Below are 15,017 nucleotides of genomic sequence, written 5' to 3' on the forward strand. Positions count from 1 at the left end.
GTCTAGCGGGTTTTCCGTCTTGCGAGGCATTCGTCTTGCGGGGCACCACTGTATTTAGAATAACGGACATGACTTCGTCCTTCTTGACGTGCTTAACATGAGTCATGTAATAGCCCCCCCCCCAAAAAAAAAAGTTAATGCAATTCTGGGCTGCATCAACAGAAATCTGGTGTCATAGTACTGCTCTATTTTGCCTTGGCTAGTGTAATGGGATATGGGGGTTGCTTGTGCGTAAGCTGCAAACTGCTCCAAGCTGAGTAGTTTGGTCAAACTTTTCCCCGGCTGGACAGCCCTTCCTCCGTGGCTGTCTCAATCACTGGCAGAATCCGTCAGTGGGCGTTTCCTGAACTTACTCCAACATAAAAGTTCTTTGACACCAAGTCTCCGCCTAGCTTCTCTGCGCGGAAGCTTTCTGCGCAGCGTGGGCGTGCCCAGCGGAGGTCCCATGCTCTCCCCGCTGGTCTCTGTAGAAGTATCTTGGACCCCTCTCTCCAAAGTCCTCCCAGGCTCCCCTTTCTTCCTGATGTCCCTCCGATTTCCTTCCCCAGCGGAAGTGATCTCTCTCTCCCTACTGGGTCCCTCTCCTGCATCGCTACTGCGCCTTACCTCCTCTCCTGTCTCCGATGGCAGTTCCTTGACATCCAGACTCCACCTTGGGTTCTTGGTCCGATTCTGGGAACCGCTTACATAGAATATTGGGAAACTGGAATGTGCACAGAGGAGGATTATCAGAACGATCAAGGGTCTGGAAACCAAGCCTTATGAGCAACAGTTGAAGGAGTTGGATATGTTTAGCCTGGGGGGGGGAATAGAGAGTTGATAGAAAAGCCATCTTCAGATATCTGAAGGGCTGTCACTTGGAAGATGGAGCAAGCTTGTTTTCTGCTCCAGAGGGGATAGGACTGGGACCAATGGATTCATATGAAAGAATATTCTGGCTAAACATTGGGAAGACCTTTCTTAACAGTAATAGCTGCATGTCAGTGGAACAGAACTCCCCTTTACTGGATGTTTTCAAGCAGAGATTGGATGGCCATCTGACAGGGATTCTTTAGCTGTGATTCCTGCATTGGAAGGGACACAAAGGATAATCCAATGCCACAAAAAAATCTGCGATTCTACTCATGAGTATGACTGCAACGAAAGATGGTGCAAGCTTATTCCGGTCGCCCAGTACCAGATGATAATTGTTTATTTTGAGCCGTCAAAGGCCATCATGAAACTGAAATGCAACCTTGGGACCAGATGTATCGTGTCCTAGCTACTGTTGCACTCTGAAATATCTAATTTACCTGGCTGCCTTCCCATAATACTAATATGACTAGAAGGGAGCCATTCCCAGAGCCCCTGGCCATAACTCACAGAGTTTAGGTGCTGTTTTCCCTGTCATGAAAGAGGAAGGTTAAGGGCCAAAGCTCAGTGACAGAGCACCTCTTTTGAATGCAGAAAGCCCCAACTGAATTCATGACATCTCCAGTTGGGGCTGGGATAAACTCCTGGTCTGGAGCCCTGGAAGGCTGTTGCCAGTCAGTGTAGGCAACACTGAGCTAATTGGACCAACTTCCTATGCCAGGCCTTGCTAAAAAGGAGCTGTGTCCACCCAGTGTGGCTGGGGTATATGGGGGCTTCAAGTGTATCACCTGTTGAGAAACTGGCCCCCCAAAAGGCATCAGCTGGAAGCGTGGGATCCCCTGGGGAATTTTCCAATCCTGCCAGTTGTTTTGCCTCTCTAGATGTTTTCTCTTGAGAGTAGTTGTGCTGTGCCTTATGTTACAGGATTTCTCATTAACTTGGGAAAACTATTAACTCTTTTTTTAACTCACTTTTTTTAACTCACTGTATGTAAAAGAAGGGACGCGGGTGGCGCTGTGGGTAAAACCTCAGCGCCTAGGGCTTGCCGATCGCATGGTCGGCGGTTCGAATCCCCGCGGCAGGGTGAGCTCCCGTCTTTCGGCCCCAGTTCCTGCCCACCTAGCAGTTCGAAAGCACCCCTAAGTGCAAGTAGATAAATAGGTAGCGCTTTATAGCGGGAAGGTAAACGGCGTTTCCGTGTGCTGCGCTGGCCCTGGCTCGCCAGAGCAGCTTCGTCACGCTGGCCACGTGACCCGGAAGTGTCTCTTGGACAGCGCTGGCCCCCGGCCCCTTAAGTGAGATGGGCGCACAACCCTAGAGTCGGACACGACTGGCCTGTACGGGCAGGGGTACCTTTATGTAAAAGATGATGATAATAGTAATAATAGACTGCCCTTAGAAGAAGCCACCTCAGAATAGGCCCTGTTGAATATTTTCCAAGACAATAACGCTCACACACTATCAAAGAGCTTATAACCCACCTACTCTCAGCAGCCAGGAGCATGATAGCCAGACACTGGAGAGACCTGCCAGGAGTGAACATGGACCACTGGTACCAAATCGTATGGGAAACAGCCTTACTAGGAAAGCTAACCAAAAGATTGAAACTAACACGGGGACAGATAAAAGAGGATGCCTTCGACCCAGTGTTCCCCTTTATTATGCACACAGCCCAACAACAAGAACCCACCGAAAGCATACGAATTGTTATGGATAACTTGACCTAACAACCCCTTCCCTTTCAGCTGCAGTCAACTGAAGGCAACCCCAGCCCCACCCCCCCCGACCAATGAAAACTAATGAATGGAAAGAGAATCTACCCAAATGACGCCGACACAAAAAGCTCACACATACACTAAGTAAAAGAATGCAAGTTTACCACCACGCGTCCCACTGCTCTCTCTCCCCCACCTTTCTTCTCCCCTGACCTTATACTATATACAACATTAACACCTTGCATCAAAGGTAAATGACCTGTAGAGAAAATTCTGAAATGGAGACAACACATGTACAATTGAAAGACGAGAAAATCCTTTAATGAAAACTCTTAGAAAGAAATGGGCTCGTCAAGCCTGGGAACTCATTCTAGGGGCGAAGTACAAAATGACTTTTGGCCACATCAGTCGAGCCACTTCTTCCTCGTGGAAGTGACAATGTAGCTATGCCTCCCTCTCATGGGGAAGAGCCTGATTTGGACGCTGTGTGTGTGTGTGTGAGAGAGAGAAGGGGGGGGGGGGGGTCCAGAGACTCCCAAGCTTTTGAAATTCTGCTCTAGGCTTCCTCCAGAATTCCTCTTAGCAGCTCTACTCCCCCACCAGCAATTTCCCCCACTGCTCTAGCCATCCAAAAAGAAACTTGAGGCTCCTGTGAGGTGACTTGGAATCCTGCAAAAACAGTGAACCCCAGCAATAACAAAGCGAGAAACTGGACACGTGGAATGGGCCTAGTAGTAAAAAGGTAAAGGTACCCCTGCCCGTACGGGCCAGTCTTGACAGACTCTGGGGTTGTGCGCCCATCTCACTCAAGAGGCCGGGGGCCAGCGCTGTCCGGAGACGCTTCCGGGTCACGTGGCCAGCGTGACATCGCTGCTCTGGCAAGCCAGAGCCGCACACGGAAATGCCGTTTACCTTCCCGCCGGTAAGCGGTCCCTATTTATCTACTTGCACCCGGGGGTGCTTTCGAACTGCTAGGTTGGCAGGCGCTGGGACCGAGCAGCGGGAGCGCACCCCGCCACGGGGATTCGAACCGCCGACCTTTCGATCGGCAAGCCCTAGGCGCTGAGGCTTTTACCCACAGCGCCACCCACATCTCTAGTGGTACTTCCCACCAAACAAAGAGTTTCCACGAATGCATGTTGACATACACAGCTTGAGTGTCGGCAACTCCAGACACATTTTGTAAGCCCATGGTCAGTCCTCGCTAGCCAGTATAAACGAGACTGTCAGTTGTTTGCAGTGAGTATCTGACAAGTGGGGATGTACACCGGTGAAGGCGGTTCTTCTGGGATTACTACCAAATTTTGGGATGTTGGGGTCTTAACGTGCATTTTCTCCAGGTTAGATTTCCTAGGGCTGCATTTCCCCTTCCAGAGGTGGGGTGGTCTGCCTTGTCGCGCTAAATATGCTATAAACACTTCCTGTTTCCACGTAGGCCGCAGTGCTACCACAACTGGTCGGAACTTCTGGGTGAGCGGCCTCGCTTCCACCACCCGAGCAACAGACTTGAAGAACCTCTTTAGCAAATATGGGAAAGTAAGGCTGCATTGATTTTTGCTGAGGGACTGTAATAAAAGGGTGCAGAGTATCCTTAACCCTTAACGAGAGTGACCTTGTTCAGGGTTCCTGCCAGCTATGTCCTTTCCCCAGGATAATACAATCCTCTTCCATTTTCCTGTTTTTGTTTTCTGACATTTAGAGTTTCTGGCTACTTTTAAAATATGTTTTGTTTTTGTTTTTTTGTTTATGGTTTTTATTGAATTTGTTACAAAAATGTAAAGGAAATGGCAGTAATATAGAAGACATTTCATGAAGCATAGCAATATGAACAGGCCCAGCAATGAATATAAATTTTATTAGATGATTCCGACAGTACAGTTTTTGTCCCAAAGTGGTTAGCCAGGTGGCCAGCATGTGGCCTGTGGCCTGTAATTGTTTTCTTCATCAGAAGCAAACTTAACGAAGGTGTACCATGTGTCCCGAAATTTGTCTAGTCCAGATCCCTTTCCCAGTGGTTTTAGGTTTTTGTGCTAGCTCTTCGTTCAGCACTATAGGGGATTCTGGCTACTTAGCACAAAGTCCTCACTGGGTTGGGTTTTTGTGGGGGGGGGGTGTCCCTCTTAGACTTTTCTTTTTAAAATATGTGTTTGCTTCGGCCAACTCCAGATCGTGCTGATATCTCTGTTTCTCCGAGCCCCACTGAGCTCCATTCAGCACTCCCCACTTGCATTTACTATTACAATGAAGGCTGTAGAAAATTGCTACTTGCAAGTGAACAGAGTTATGCCTGTGAGTTATGCTACTGCATACGACAGAACGGAATAAGTCACACTGTCCTATTACAAGCTGCTTGCTGTTGAGTCTTTGGCAACCCCCCCACTTTCCCTTTGTGTATGTACCAAGTAACCCAACTGGCTTTTCTTTCTCCAAAGCGAACTGGTCACTTGACACCAAGCTGTGGCTAGGTCTATTTTAAATATATGTCCTTCCTTTCTTCAAGGTGGTTGGAGCAAAAGTGGTGACTAATGCTCGGAGTCCAGGAGCGCGGTGTTACGGTTTTGTGACAATGTCCACAGCTGAAGAAGTGACAAAATGCATTGCCAATTGCCACAAAACAGAATTACATGGGAAAATAATATCTGTTGAAAGAGTAAGTGGTGGTTCTCTCTCTCCCTGCACGCTTAAAACAGAAATAACCTAAGGGATGTTTTCCCAAATGTTACTTGTTTTTCTAACAAATAAACGTAATTTCAGGCAAAAAATGAACCTGCTACAAAGAAGCTTTTGGAGAAAAAGGATAGTGAGGTGAAGAATGAAGCTTCAGCCAGTGATAGGTAATATGCTTTAGACTTGTTTTTCTTTCATTTTAAAAACATGTTTCCAGTTATTTTTTTAACAGTGTGAACTGTTTCTCCCCTATGTACTTTTTCTGTTTGAAGGAATAGTTGCATTCTTAACTTAGAAACACACACAACTTCCTGAGTGAGGATGCAGTACTAGAAAACCTGCCTGAGAGTTCAGGTGCTGTAGCTACATACCTGGTGTGAAAGGACTGCATTTACAGTCCACCCAAGACTTGTGCCATTCGGAATGCACATCAGACTGCTTTCCTCAAAATCTACCGCGTTGGGAAGAAGAGAGACAGCTTGGCACTCTCTCTGTCCATCAAGAGAGACCATTCATACATAAAATATTTCTTCCTATATTCTGAATTTTTGCCTTTCCAGAAGAAACTTAATACATGGGTGTATTTTATTGATTTAATATATATTGCCATTTCAAGGATCTATAGACTTAGCCTGAGGTTTCTTTGGGAAACTCTGGATAAGATAGGAGTGCGGCCTCTGTGTATATTTCTCTCTCTCTCTCTCTCTCTCTCTCTCTCACACACACACACACACACACACACACACACACCCATGGCCCAAGTGTAGCAGGCAGGCAAGACTAGCTGCTTGTCAATCAACTGATTCAAGAGACCCATTTTCACTCCATGTAATGCATGGCATTTCAAAGCCCCAACAATCAGTCAAGGCTTCAAAGCACAGTTTACAGCTCTGTGCAGGCTCTGGTGAAAAGCTGATAGTTCGGGTTTGCTGGAGACATGGGACTTCAAAGTGCCATGCAAGCACAGACACCCCTTTTTGGCCCAGCTCCATCTTTGCCTATTGCACACCTGACAGCATATGAGACAGCAGGTGCGCATGGCTTGGCCAAATGGGGAGCATAATTGGGCCCACAGGCCAGAGACCTGCGGCCAGAGATTAGTCTGACTCAAACCCATGTCAAATTGAGCCTCATTGCCCTGTTGGGTTTCCTTCCCTCTTAGTCTTCTTTCTTGCAAACCTCCCTTTATCATTGTCCCCTATTGCCCCTACCCCCCAAACAGCAGACACTCCAGGGATACATTGGCTCCCAGTACGTTTCCGAGCACAATTCAAAGTGTTGGTGCTGACCTTTAAAGCCCTAAACGGCCTCGGTCCAGTATATCTGAAGGAGCGTCTCCTCCCCCATCGTTCTGCCCGGACACTGAGGTCCAGCTCCGAGGGCCTTCTGGCGGTTCCCTCACTGCGAGAGGCCAGGTTACAGGGAACCAGGCAGAGGGCCTTCTCGGAAGTGGCACCCGCCCTGTGGAACGCCCTCCCATCAGATGTCAAAGCGATAAACATCTACCTGACATTCAGAAGATATCTGAAGGCAGCCCTGTTCAGGGAAGTTTTTAATATGTGACATTTTAGTGTATCTTTCATCTTTGTTGGAAGCCGCCCAGAGTGGCTGGGGAAACCCAGCCAGATGGGCGGGGTACAAATAATTAATTATTATTATTATTATTTGGCGTGTTTTTTCTGTCTTCAAAATTGACCGTGGAAATTGTCCTGTTTGTGGATTTTTTTATTGTTGATACAGTCACCCTAGGTTATTTTAAAGGTGTTCACAGGTATGCCATAGACATTGCCACAACCCGGAGAGGGATTGCATTGCTGCCCTGCTTTTCCTTCCTGCGTTTTGAACTCTCTGGTTTTGCAGGTCTGCCAGTGTGAAGAAGAGCGAGAAGGCTGACCCGAAAGAAGATGCTACAAAAGCAGAAGAAAAAGATGAGAAGGGGAAAGAGGAGTCAAGATCTGGATCAGTGGATCAGTCCAAGACACCAAAATCAGGTAAATCTACTAGGCTGCCACATTGGGGGAGGGGGAAGAGTGTAAATGGCTGGTCACTGTCAGGTTTAGAACATCAAAACCAGATTTCGTGTTGAGTATCTTTAATTCCCACCTCTGTTTTTATGTAGGAAGCAAGGGTACAGAAAGGACTGTGATAATGGATAAATCCAAAGGCGAACCAGTTATCAGTGTGAAGACAACAACTAGGTCAAAAGAGAGGGTAAGTGGAACCAGAGCATTTCCCTTGATATGTGTAACTATATAAAGGTTTAATGAAACATTCAACTTGGCTCAAAAAGTTTTAAGCTTCAGCTGATTAGAAGTACGTAGAACCTAGTAAATCTTAGACAATAGAAAGGGCAGAAGTTTAGATTGGGTTTTCTCCTTCCTTTATTAAAAAGCCACCCAAATCTTGTCAGAAATTATCTTCATTTATGACTCCCTTGCTTCAGTTCTTTAAATTTTTTGTCCAGCGGGAGAAAGAGGCATCCAGTTATCAGTTGCCCCCTGCAACTACCTTGCAGAAACTTGTGACACAGGTTCAAAGAATTACGATAGTATCTTAAGTTCTACTCAGAATAGACTCATTGGATTAATGCACTTAAGCCAGCTTTGTCTGTTAATTTATGCGCTATGATTTACACGTATATCATTATTATTTATTAAATTTGTATGCCGCCCTATACCCATAGATCTCAGGGTGGTACACAACGTAAAATGACAATATAAAAACAAGCTATCGTTAGCCTACCAGCGCTGCCTAAAATTGCAGCATGTTCTACCAGGGTTGCTTCTACCTCTGCAGCCTTTTCTACTAAAGCTCCCTTAGCTGAGCTTGCAGGGCTGCAGTGCGATCTTCACCAGACATCGTTTCCAGGTACTATAAAGATGGAGGCGGCTCTTTGCAGGAGAGTGCTGTCCCTCCCATTGGATAGAGAATAGAATGGGATTCATCTAACCCAACCTAGGGCTGGGCAATAGCTGCTTTTCAACAACATGATATATCGGCAGCTAAGTATTGTGATATGCTGATATATCACAATGTCTGCAACAATGTCAGTTGCTTCTTCCTCAACACCTTAGCCAGAAGGTTTGAGGACTTCCTTAAACTGCTCAGCTGCAGGAGCTGTATTACTGTGTTTTAATGGAATTTTTTAATTGTTTAGTTAAGTTAAAGATATTTTGTTTCTAGTTGAAGAGATAGCAAGTCATATTTGGTCAGGATTTTGGAAATGTGTTCTGTATAGAAACATGAAATAATCATTTATTTTTAAAACTAAGTCCCTTTAAGTAAATTGGAACCAGATTTGGTCAATTTGAGTTGCCTTGTGCTCTAAGATCCCTTGTTGGAAGCCGATTCAGACTGTTAAGAGTATATCATTTTCTCATAGCAACTGGGCCTGCATTCATTAAGCCCACAAACGGCACAGGACACATTTGTGAAGGTTGTACAGTAATTCTAAAATTTTTGTCTATTGCTCAATACCCACTACTTCACGTTGAAGACTACTTTGGTGCTTATAATGCTGGGAAATGTTTCCGTAAATTAGACATTTAGGAAATTGATGATCTCACTGGCATTCTGAAATTCAGCAATAACAAATTTGGGCCACAGCTACTGGTCTTCTCAGAAATTGATATCAGGAATTCAGATCAAGGAAGAGCATCTCTTGCAGATGTAAAAGCATCAAATGGCTGATTCGGTTGGGCAGTTTGCGAATTGAAGGAACGTATTGGGGTTGCTGAAGTCTAGTCTTTGTGTCAGTTGTCTTCTGAAGAACTTTTGGAGTTTGCCATTTTTTGTGGCAACTGGATGTCATTTATTCTGGTGGTATCCTTACACGGGGAGCTAGCCAGGCGTTCAGTGATTTCGGACAGTGGATGTAAGATGCTCACATTAGTAGTCATAGGACCTTTGTTTTGCGAGGCCTCCTCCGGAGGATGTTCTGTCTGGTTGAAACCTAGTTCCTCCACATCTAGATATCTCATTTTAGTCCAAAAGCCCAGAGAGATCTCCTTGGGGGTGGTTTTCCTTTTAGGAGGCAAAATACTGCCCTCCCTTATGTGTTGTGCTTTCATAATTAAAGGTGGGTTTATCTCTGCCTTTACCTGGAGGTTATGTGGACACCAGTCTGCTGAGTTATATTCCTGTGTAGGAATCATTTTGGAGGAAATCTGGCCCTTTTTTAGATCATCCTCCTTGGTATCATATGCGTCTTTCCCAGCCAGTCTGTTTATTAATGTTTCTGGTCTTTATAGAATTTCAGCTTGGATTGAGGATGGGAATGACCAGAATTGACTTACTAGAGTGTTTTCTTCTGTAGAGAAATTGTCCTTTCACTCGCTCACAGGGCATTCATATTGGGGTTGGGTTTTTCCCCCCAGAGTGAAATTGCCCTAAAATCATACTTTTCTGTTAACTTTTTACAATTCTGCGTGTTTTCATGTAGAGCGTCAAGAGCCAGGATCGCAAATCGGAGAGTAGAGAAAAAAGCAGAGAGAGGCCCTTCAGCAAAGGCAGAGATCAGAAACGGCTGAGCGAAGAGCCACACCGGTAAGATCCTGTTTTGGCCAAACAAAATTTGCTTCTCAAACAAATTTTCTCCACCACCACCCTTCCTTTCACCCTTCCCTTTTCCCTAAATGGTAAGCATGTGATATATATTTCTGTACTTGGGTCAGCATCTCACAGGCTAACAGTGAGCAAACAGGCTAACAGTGCACACACCCCAGTTCAGCAGCTAGTTTTGCTACTATGGATGGACCTAGGGGTCAAGACCCCAAAATACCCTGCCTGCAGAACCACCCAGCCACAATCCATCACTTTCTTTAGCCTGCTGGATTGGCAGTTGGGGCAGGCAAGCAAGCAGTGCTACTCGTGGAGACAGATTTGTTCCTAGAGGTTCCTGTGCTTGCTTGAGCCTCACCCTAATGGCTCATCTGTTAACACCTAACTCTTACTACTCGAGGTCTGAAGTAGCCTGCATCGTATTTTTAAACCTTGGCTCTGGTGGCTCTCTGTGGCAGGAGCCTAGAGAGCCAGAGGCAGCATCCGTAGCAGTAGATGTTTCCTCCCCACCTTCGGAGTGAGGAATAAAAGGGTTAACTTCACATACTTGATGTTGTGTCCACTCTGCCTTCAAATGTAGAACAAGGAGCTTCTGCCCTTGAACTCTAGTCTGGACCACAACCTGCGCGTGTGTTTCCTGTCTCACTCCGGCATAGGTAAAGAAAGACTTCTCTTGATTCTGGCAGAGCCTCTTGGTTGGCACTGACAACAGAGCCATTCCTACCTAGTAACAACCTGATGATCCTCTGTTCTGCTCACGATCATCTAGCTCTGGAGAGGAAAGGAATAAGCCTTGGGAATTCTGACACTTTCCTGCCAAATCTGGATCCTTTTTGGCCACAGGCCTGGAGAAAGGACAGCAGTGGGTCACCATGGCAGCCCTGTGACAGATTGCTCAGGGAGAGAGTTTTCTGGAACAACCAGCATCTTACATGCAGGCTCCACTTCTCCTCAAGATGTCTGAGGCCCTCCTGACTCTTGGGACATTAAGCTGGTCATCCAGTCCTAGAGATTCCCTCAGAGTATTTCCCAGAAGATAACCAGATGCCTTGATTCTGTAAAATATCGCTCAAGAATCCAGGAAAAGGTTATTGATCCATGTTGGCTTGGGGAAGCCGGAATTCCAAATGTGCAGTTCCAGCACCATTCCTTCCAGTTGTAATGTGCAAATGACTCCAGAATTCAGCAGTGACAAGGACACGGAGTCGGAAACTACAGTACTGCAGATTACCTTCCTGGGTGCCGCGTGTATACTTGAAATCTCGTGTGATGGAGAACACTGTCTGAAAATCCTGTAAGCGCCCTATAAACCTCTGGAAATCCAAAAACAAAAAACACCAAACCACCACAATTGCTCCTTCCAAACCTCCTTTCTCAAACTCCCAGTTCTCCACAGGTCTCAAAGGTCGGCGTAAAAGCTCATGGGAATGGTAGCCGTTGCTCACTCTTTTCGGTCCGTTTTTGCACCTTTTTGCAATGTATTTAATTATTTTCCAGTTCTGCATGTGCATGCAGTTGCATGCAAGTCGAACGCATGTAACTGGAGAGACACAAGTACTAGCAAAAGAGCCAGACCAGGTTTCTGGCTCATAGTCTGGCCATTACTATACCTGAAGCTGCCAGGCCCTCTGATGGAGCAAGACCTGAAGAAGCAGAGCAAAGATCCCTCACCAGGTGCTTTCCCTGGGCTGGAGAAGTGGTTCGTCCCTTGATAACATTGCAGGTTTGGTAGGAGAGGGAGCAATGTAATGCAGGAGGTGTCCATCTTTCAGGCCAAGGAATTGGCCGAAAGGGAGTGGACTGGAGGCAGAGTCCAAAAGGTCTCAGCTCAGAGCAAGATGCTCCCTTGGAGGCATCCTAGGTGCTGCAAAAACAGCCTTGGCCGTTTGCTCCTCCACAAAGTCAAGGTATGTCCTGTTTGCTGATGCTCCAGCTGCTGCATGTTAAGCTCTGGATCCTGGGGATAAGAATGAACAGTGCAGAATTCATTAAAGGCTTGGTGATGGGACCCTGCAGAGCCACTGTCAGATAATGGACCAGATGGGCAAATAAACTGGCCTGGTATAAATCAGCTTCCGGGTTCTCACCAGATCATGTTCAGACAGAGGCACCGCCAGGGTTATACTCCCATGTCTACAGCGTCTCAGGTTCATGGTTTTCAACAGCTCTTCTCCATCTACAGACCCCAATGTCTAGAACTGCGTCGAAAGGGCTCTTTCTGTCTCCAAATCCCTCTCAGTCCAGAGTCTGCAAACCTCATGCACCAGGCTCACGATTCGGTTCGATTCCAGAGCGCCGTGAGGAAGCAAGGAGGACTTCCACACACGTAATAAATCATTTCTTGGGGAGGGGGTCTCCTTTATTTATGTTTCTGCTGCCCACATATTCCCCAGCTGAAACTCAATTGTAGTTTAAAGATTTTCCCCAGCCCGAAAAATCCTTGGAACGCCACCTCTGACCTGTTACAGCGCACTTCTAATCATGCGCAAGGATGTGGGGAAAGCATCTCACATCAGCCAAGCAGGAAGAAAGAAGAGGTAACTCAGCCGCTCACTGGCACAAACAATCTTTCATGCAGTTCGACATGAAGACAAAGACTTCCTCCTGGAGCTTGAAAAACCTGGTGGTTCTTCAGATTCTTACCTATATTAGTAACTTTGTGTCAATGTGACATTTTCACCGTATTTTTCGCTCCAGAAGTCGCACCTGACCATAAGACACAGCTATTTTTAAGAGGGGAAATGCAAGGAAAAACATATTCTTTAAAGGGAAGGCTGAACAGAGCCTGTATGCATCCCAGGCTCTCCTCAGCGCTCCCTTTCACGAGCTGCGTGGAGCGTGTGTGCGGAATTTGCAGGCTTTTCTCCGCGCAGCTCTTTAAAGGGTGTGCGGCTCTTGGGGGCTTTTCTGGGAGGTGGGGGAAGGGACAGAGGGGCTAAGCCACAAGCTAGAACAGCAAGAGGGAGCGCTGCGCAGCGATCCCTCTCGCTGTTCTAGCTTCTGGGATAGCCGCGCAGGCTGCGTTTGCTCCATAAGTGGCACACACATTTCCCATTACTTTTTAGGTGGGAAAAAGTGCTTCTTATAGAGCAAAAAGTACGGTATATGTAATTGTATTTTTGTAATACTTTTAAGTGGTCTGTTGTTGCTTCAGTTCTTTGTACGCCACATTTTAAATACATCAAGCAGCATAGAAATTAAATAATAAACAATGCTTCGAAGAAGCGGCTTGAAACGTTATTTTCTCTTTCTGCCCCCCGCCAGGTGCCAACTTGAATAAAATGGGAGGGGTTAATCCCCACCCTGCATAATGGATCACAAGACGCAGCGCACACCCACCCACCATTGAATGGCAATGTCCATGAATTTTGGCCTCAAATATTTTATTGAGGGACCTCGGCCCCTAGGAGTTGGCTCCTATGCCCCCTGTCCATCTTTGGTTTGACAAGGGTTTGTGCTGATTTCATGATGACACTTCTGTTCGCAGACCCATCATTTTGCCCCCATGGTGATCAGTTCTCCCCTTGCCTAAGGGTTTTCCCAGTCCTTCCTTTCTTAAAGAGTAATCTTCATTTGTCATGTATTTGCTTATATTTATATCTTGCCTTTTCTCTGAGGAGCTCATGGCAGCAACATCCTCTGCTCCTTTTTATCCTCTGTGAGTACCATGCTGGCAAAACCTAGGTATTGAACGTGTCTCCAGGACATACATGTTGAAGGCATTAAGGCATTCTGACAGTCTGTATCCTATTGTTCTTTAGTCGCTGTGTTTGTGAAGGCTGTGGAAGGATTTTGTTGAGTACTTGGTTTAAATTGTGTAAATTTTAGGTTGTGTTTTCAGCGTCTCTATGCTGCTTGAAAAAACTTAAGTCGCATGCACCATATCCAAATGTGGTAAATAAAATTTTTAAATACAAGCCTATCCCTCAGGAGTTGAGGCCCCTTAGGTCCACCCTCAGCAGGCAGTTCGGTTTAGCATAAGAAGTCAGTAGGGGGAAACGCCACCAACAGAATTGCTGCCCACTCAGTGCGCCTCACAACCATTGTGGCCATTTGGGTGTGATGATAGAAGGACTCTTTAGTAGGACTGCTGCCTTGGCTGCACCCCTCCTTGTCACATTATCTCCCTCTTGCCCCTTCAGATCCCTTCTTCAGCAGGAAGGGTCCTCCTAACAGTTTCTCTTTAATTCCACCTTGTGATGTAGACGCTTTTCTTGTACATCCCTTTCCTGCCTCTTCTGCTGAGTGAATGTGAATGGAGGTGTGTGGCATGAGGTTCTCTTCTGAACAAACAGGAGAGCAAGCAGACCTACAACTACAACCACTGCCAGCCATCATAGAAGGCTGTGCTGTGAGGCTTACGTAGGCGTTCATGTGAGTGTGGAGGGGTTTTGTTATGTTTTGTTTTTGCCACATACAACACCTTTTTTAAGGGTCACCTGGGAGTCCTTTAATTGTTAATGGTTTTGTGAGGACTTTTGTAAAGTCCTACACCTCCTCCACATCCTGAAACAGAAGTTTCACTCCTGGTTTGGGATGTCAAAGTTTGCTGGCTCTGCTTTTTGATGGAAGCAGAGTTTAATCTTTTCACTACCTGCGCTCCCGCATGCTGGAAAGAAGGAAACAGAATGGTAAGTCTCTTTACCTTTACAGATTTAGGCAGCTATTGAAGACACACCTCTTCTCCTTGGACTGTCAACTTATTATAGTCAAAGCCTCTCATTTTCTGAAACTTGGGAAGCCACAATCTTGGCAGGTTTGAAAATAGATCCTTTATGTGCTCTGCCTATTTAATTACATAATCTGTGCATCAAGAAATAAGTAAATCATGTGGTCTGATGTTAAGAACTTTGTACAAGCTTGGTTTGTGCAAATACTTTGTTGCTGCTTTTGCCTGAAAATGGAAGGTGGCTCAAATCACTTCTGCTGTTTGTACAATTCCTGTTGTTTTGGGGGGTGGGGTGGCTTGTACAGTTAACCTCTGGGTTAAGAAAATATGCCTTCCACGGACCATAAAGACTCAAACTCATGTGAATTCTCTCTCATGTGAATTGAACATAGTAGGAAATCATCTTCAGTGAGGGCTAGAGAGAATGAAAATTGTTTGGTATTACCATTTTGGAACAGTTTGGTACAAGACACATAGGCACTCTCTCCCCCCCCCCCATATAAAGGTAAAGGGACCCCTGACCATTGGGTCCAGTCATGGCCGACTCTGGGGTT

The 15,017-nt window shown here is 46.1% G+C and overlaps 1 protein-coding gene and 1 long non-coding RNA gene across 2 annotated transcripts in view; both read left to right on the forward strand.

Annotated features, from left to right (window-relative positions):
• Positions 1-15,017, forward strand: part of LOC307206967 (scaffold attachment factor B1-like) — a 39,855-nt gene that overhangs the window by 13,676 nt on the left and 11,162 nt on the right. The window contains exons 9-14 of the mRNA XM_079960510.1: positions 4,003-4,103; positions 5,068-5,217; positions 5,322-5,401; positions 7,095-7,225; positions 7,354-7,445; positions 9,676-9,779. Coding sequence (XP_079816636.1) covers positions 4,003-4,103; positions 5,068-5,217; positions 5,322-5,401; positions 7,095-7,225; positions 7,354-7,445; positions 9,676-9,779 — 658 coding nt within the window. The remainder of the gene's footprint in view (positions 1-4,002; positions 4,104-5,067; positions 5,218-5,321; positions 5,402-7,094; positions 7,226-7,353; positions 7,446-9,675; positions 9,780-15,017) is intronic.
• LOC307207289 lies at positions 103-800 on the forward strand. Its single transcript, XR_013834611.1, has 2 exons — positions 103-204; positions 646-800. It is a non-coding gene; the product is annotated as an uncharacterized lncRNA (long non-coding RNA).

The sequence above is a fragment of the Podarcis cretensis genome, assembly GCF_951804945.1.
Source record: "Podarcis cretensis genome assembly, chromosome: 18".
In the NCBI taxonomy this organism is placed as follows: Eukaryota; Metazoa; Chordata; class Lepidosauria; order Squamata; family Lacertidae; genus Podarcis; species Podarcis cretensis.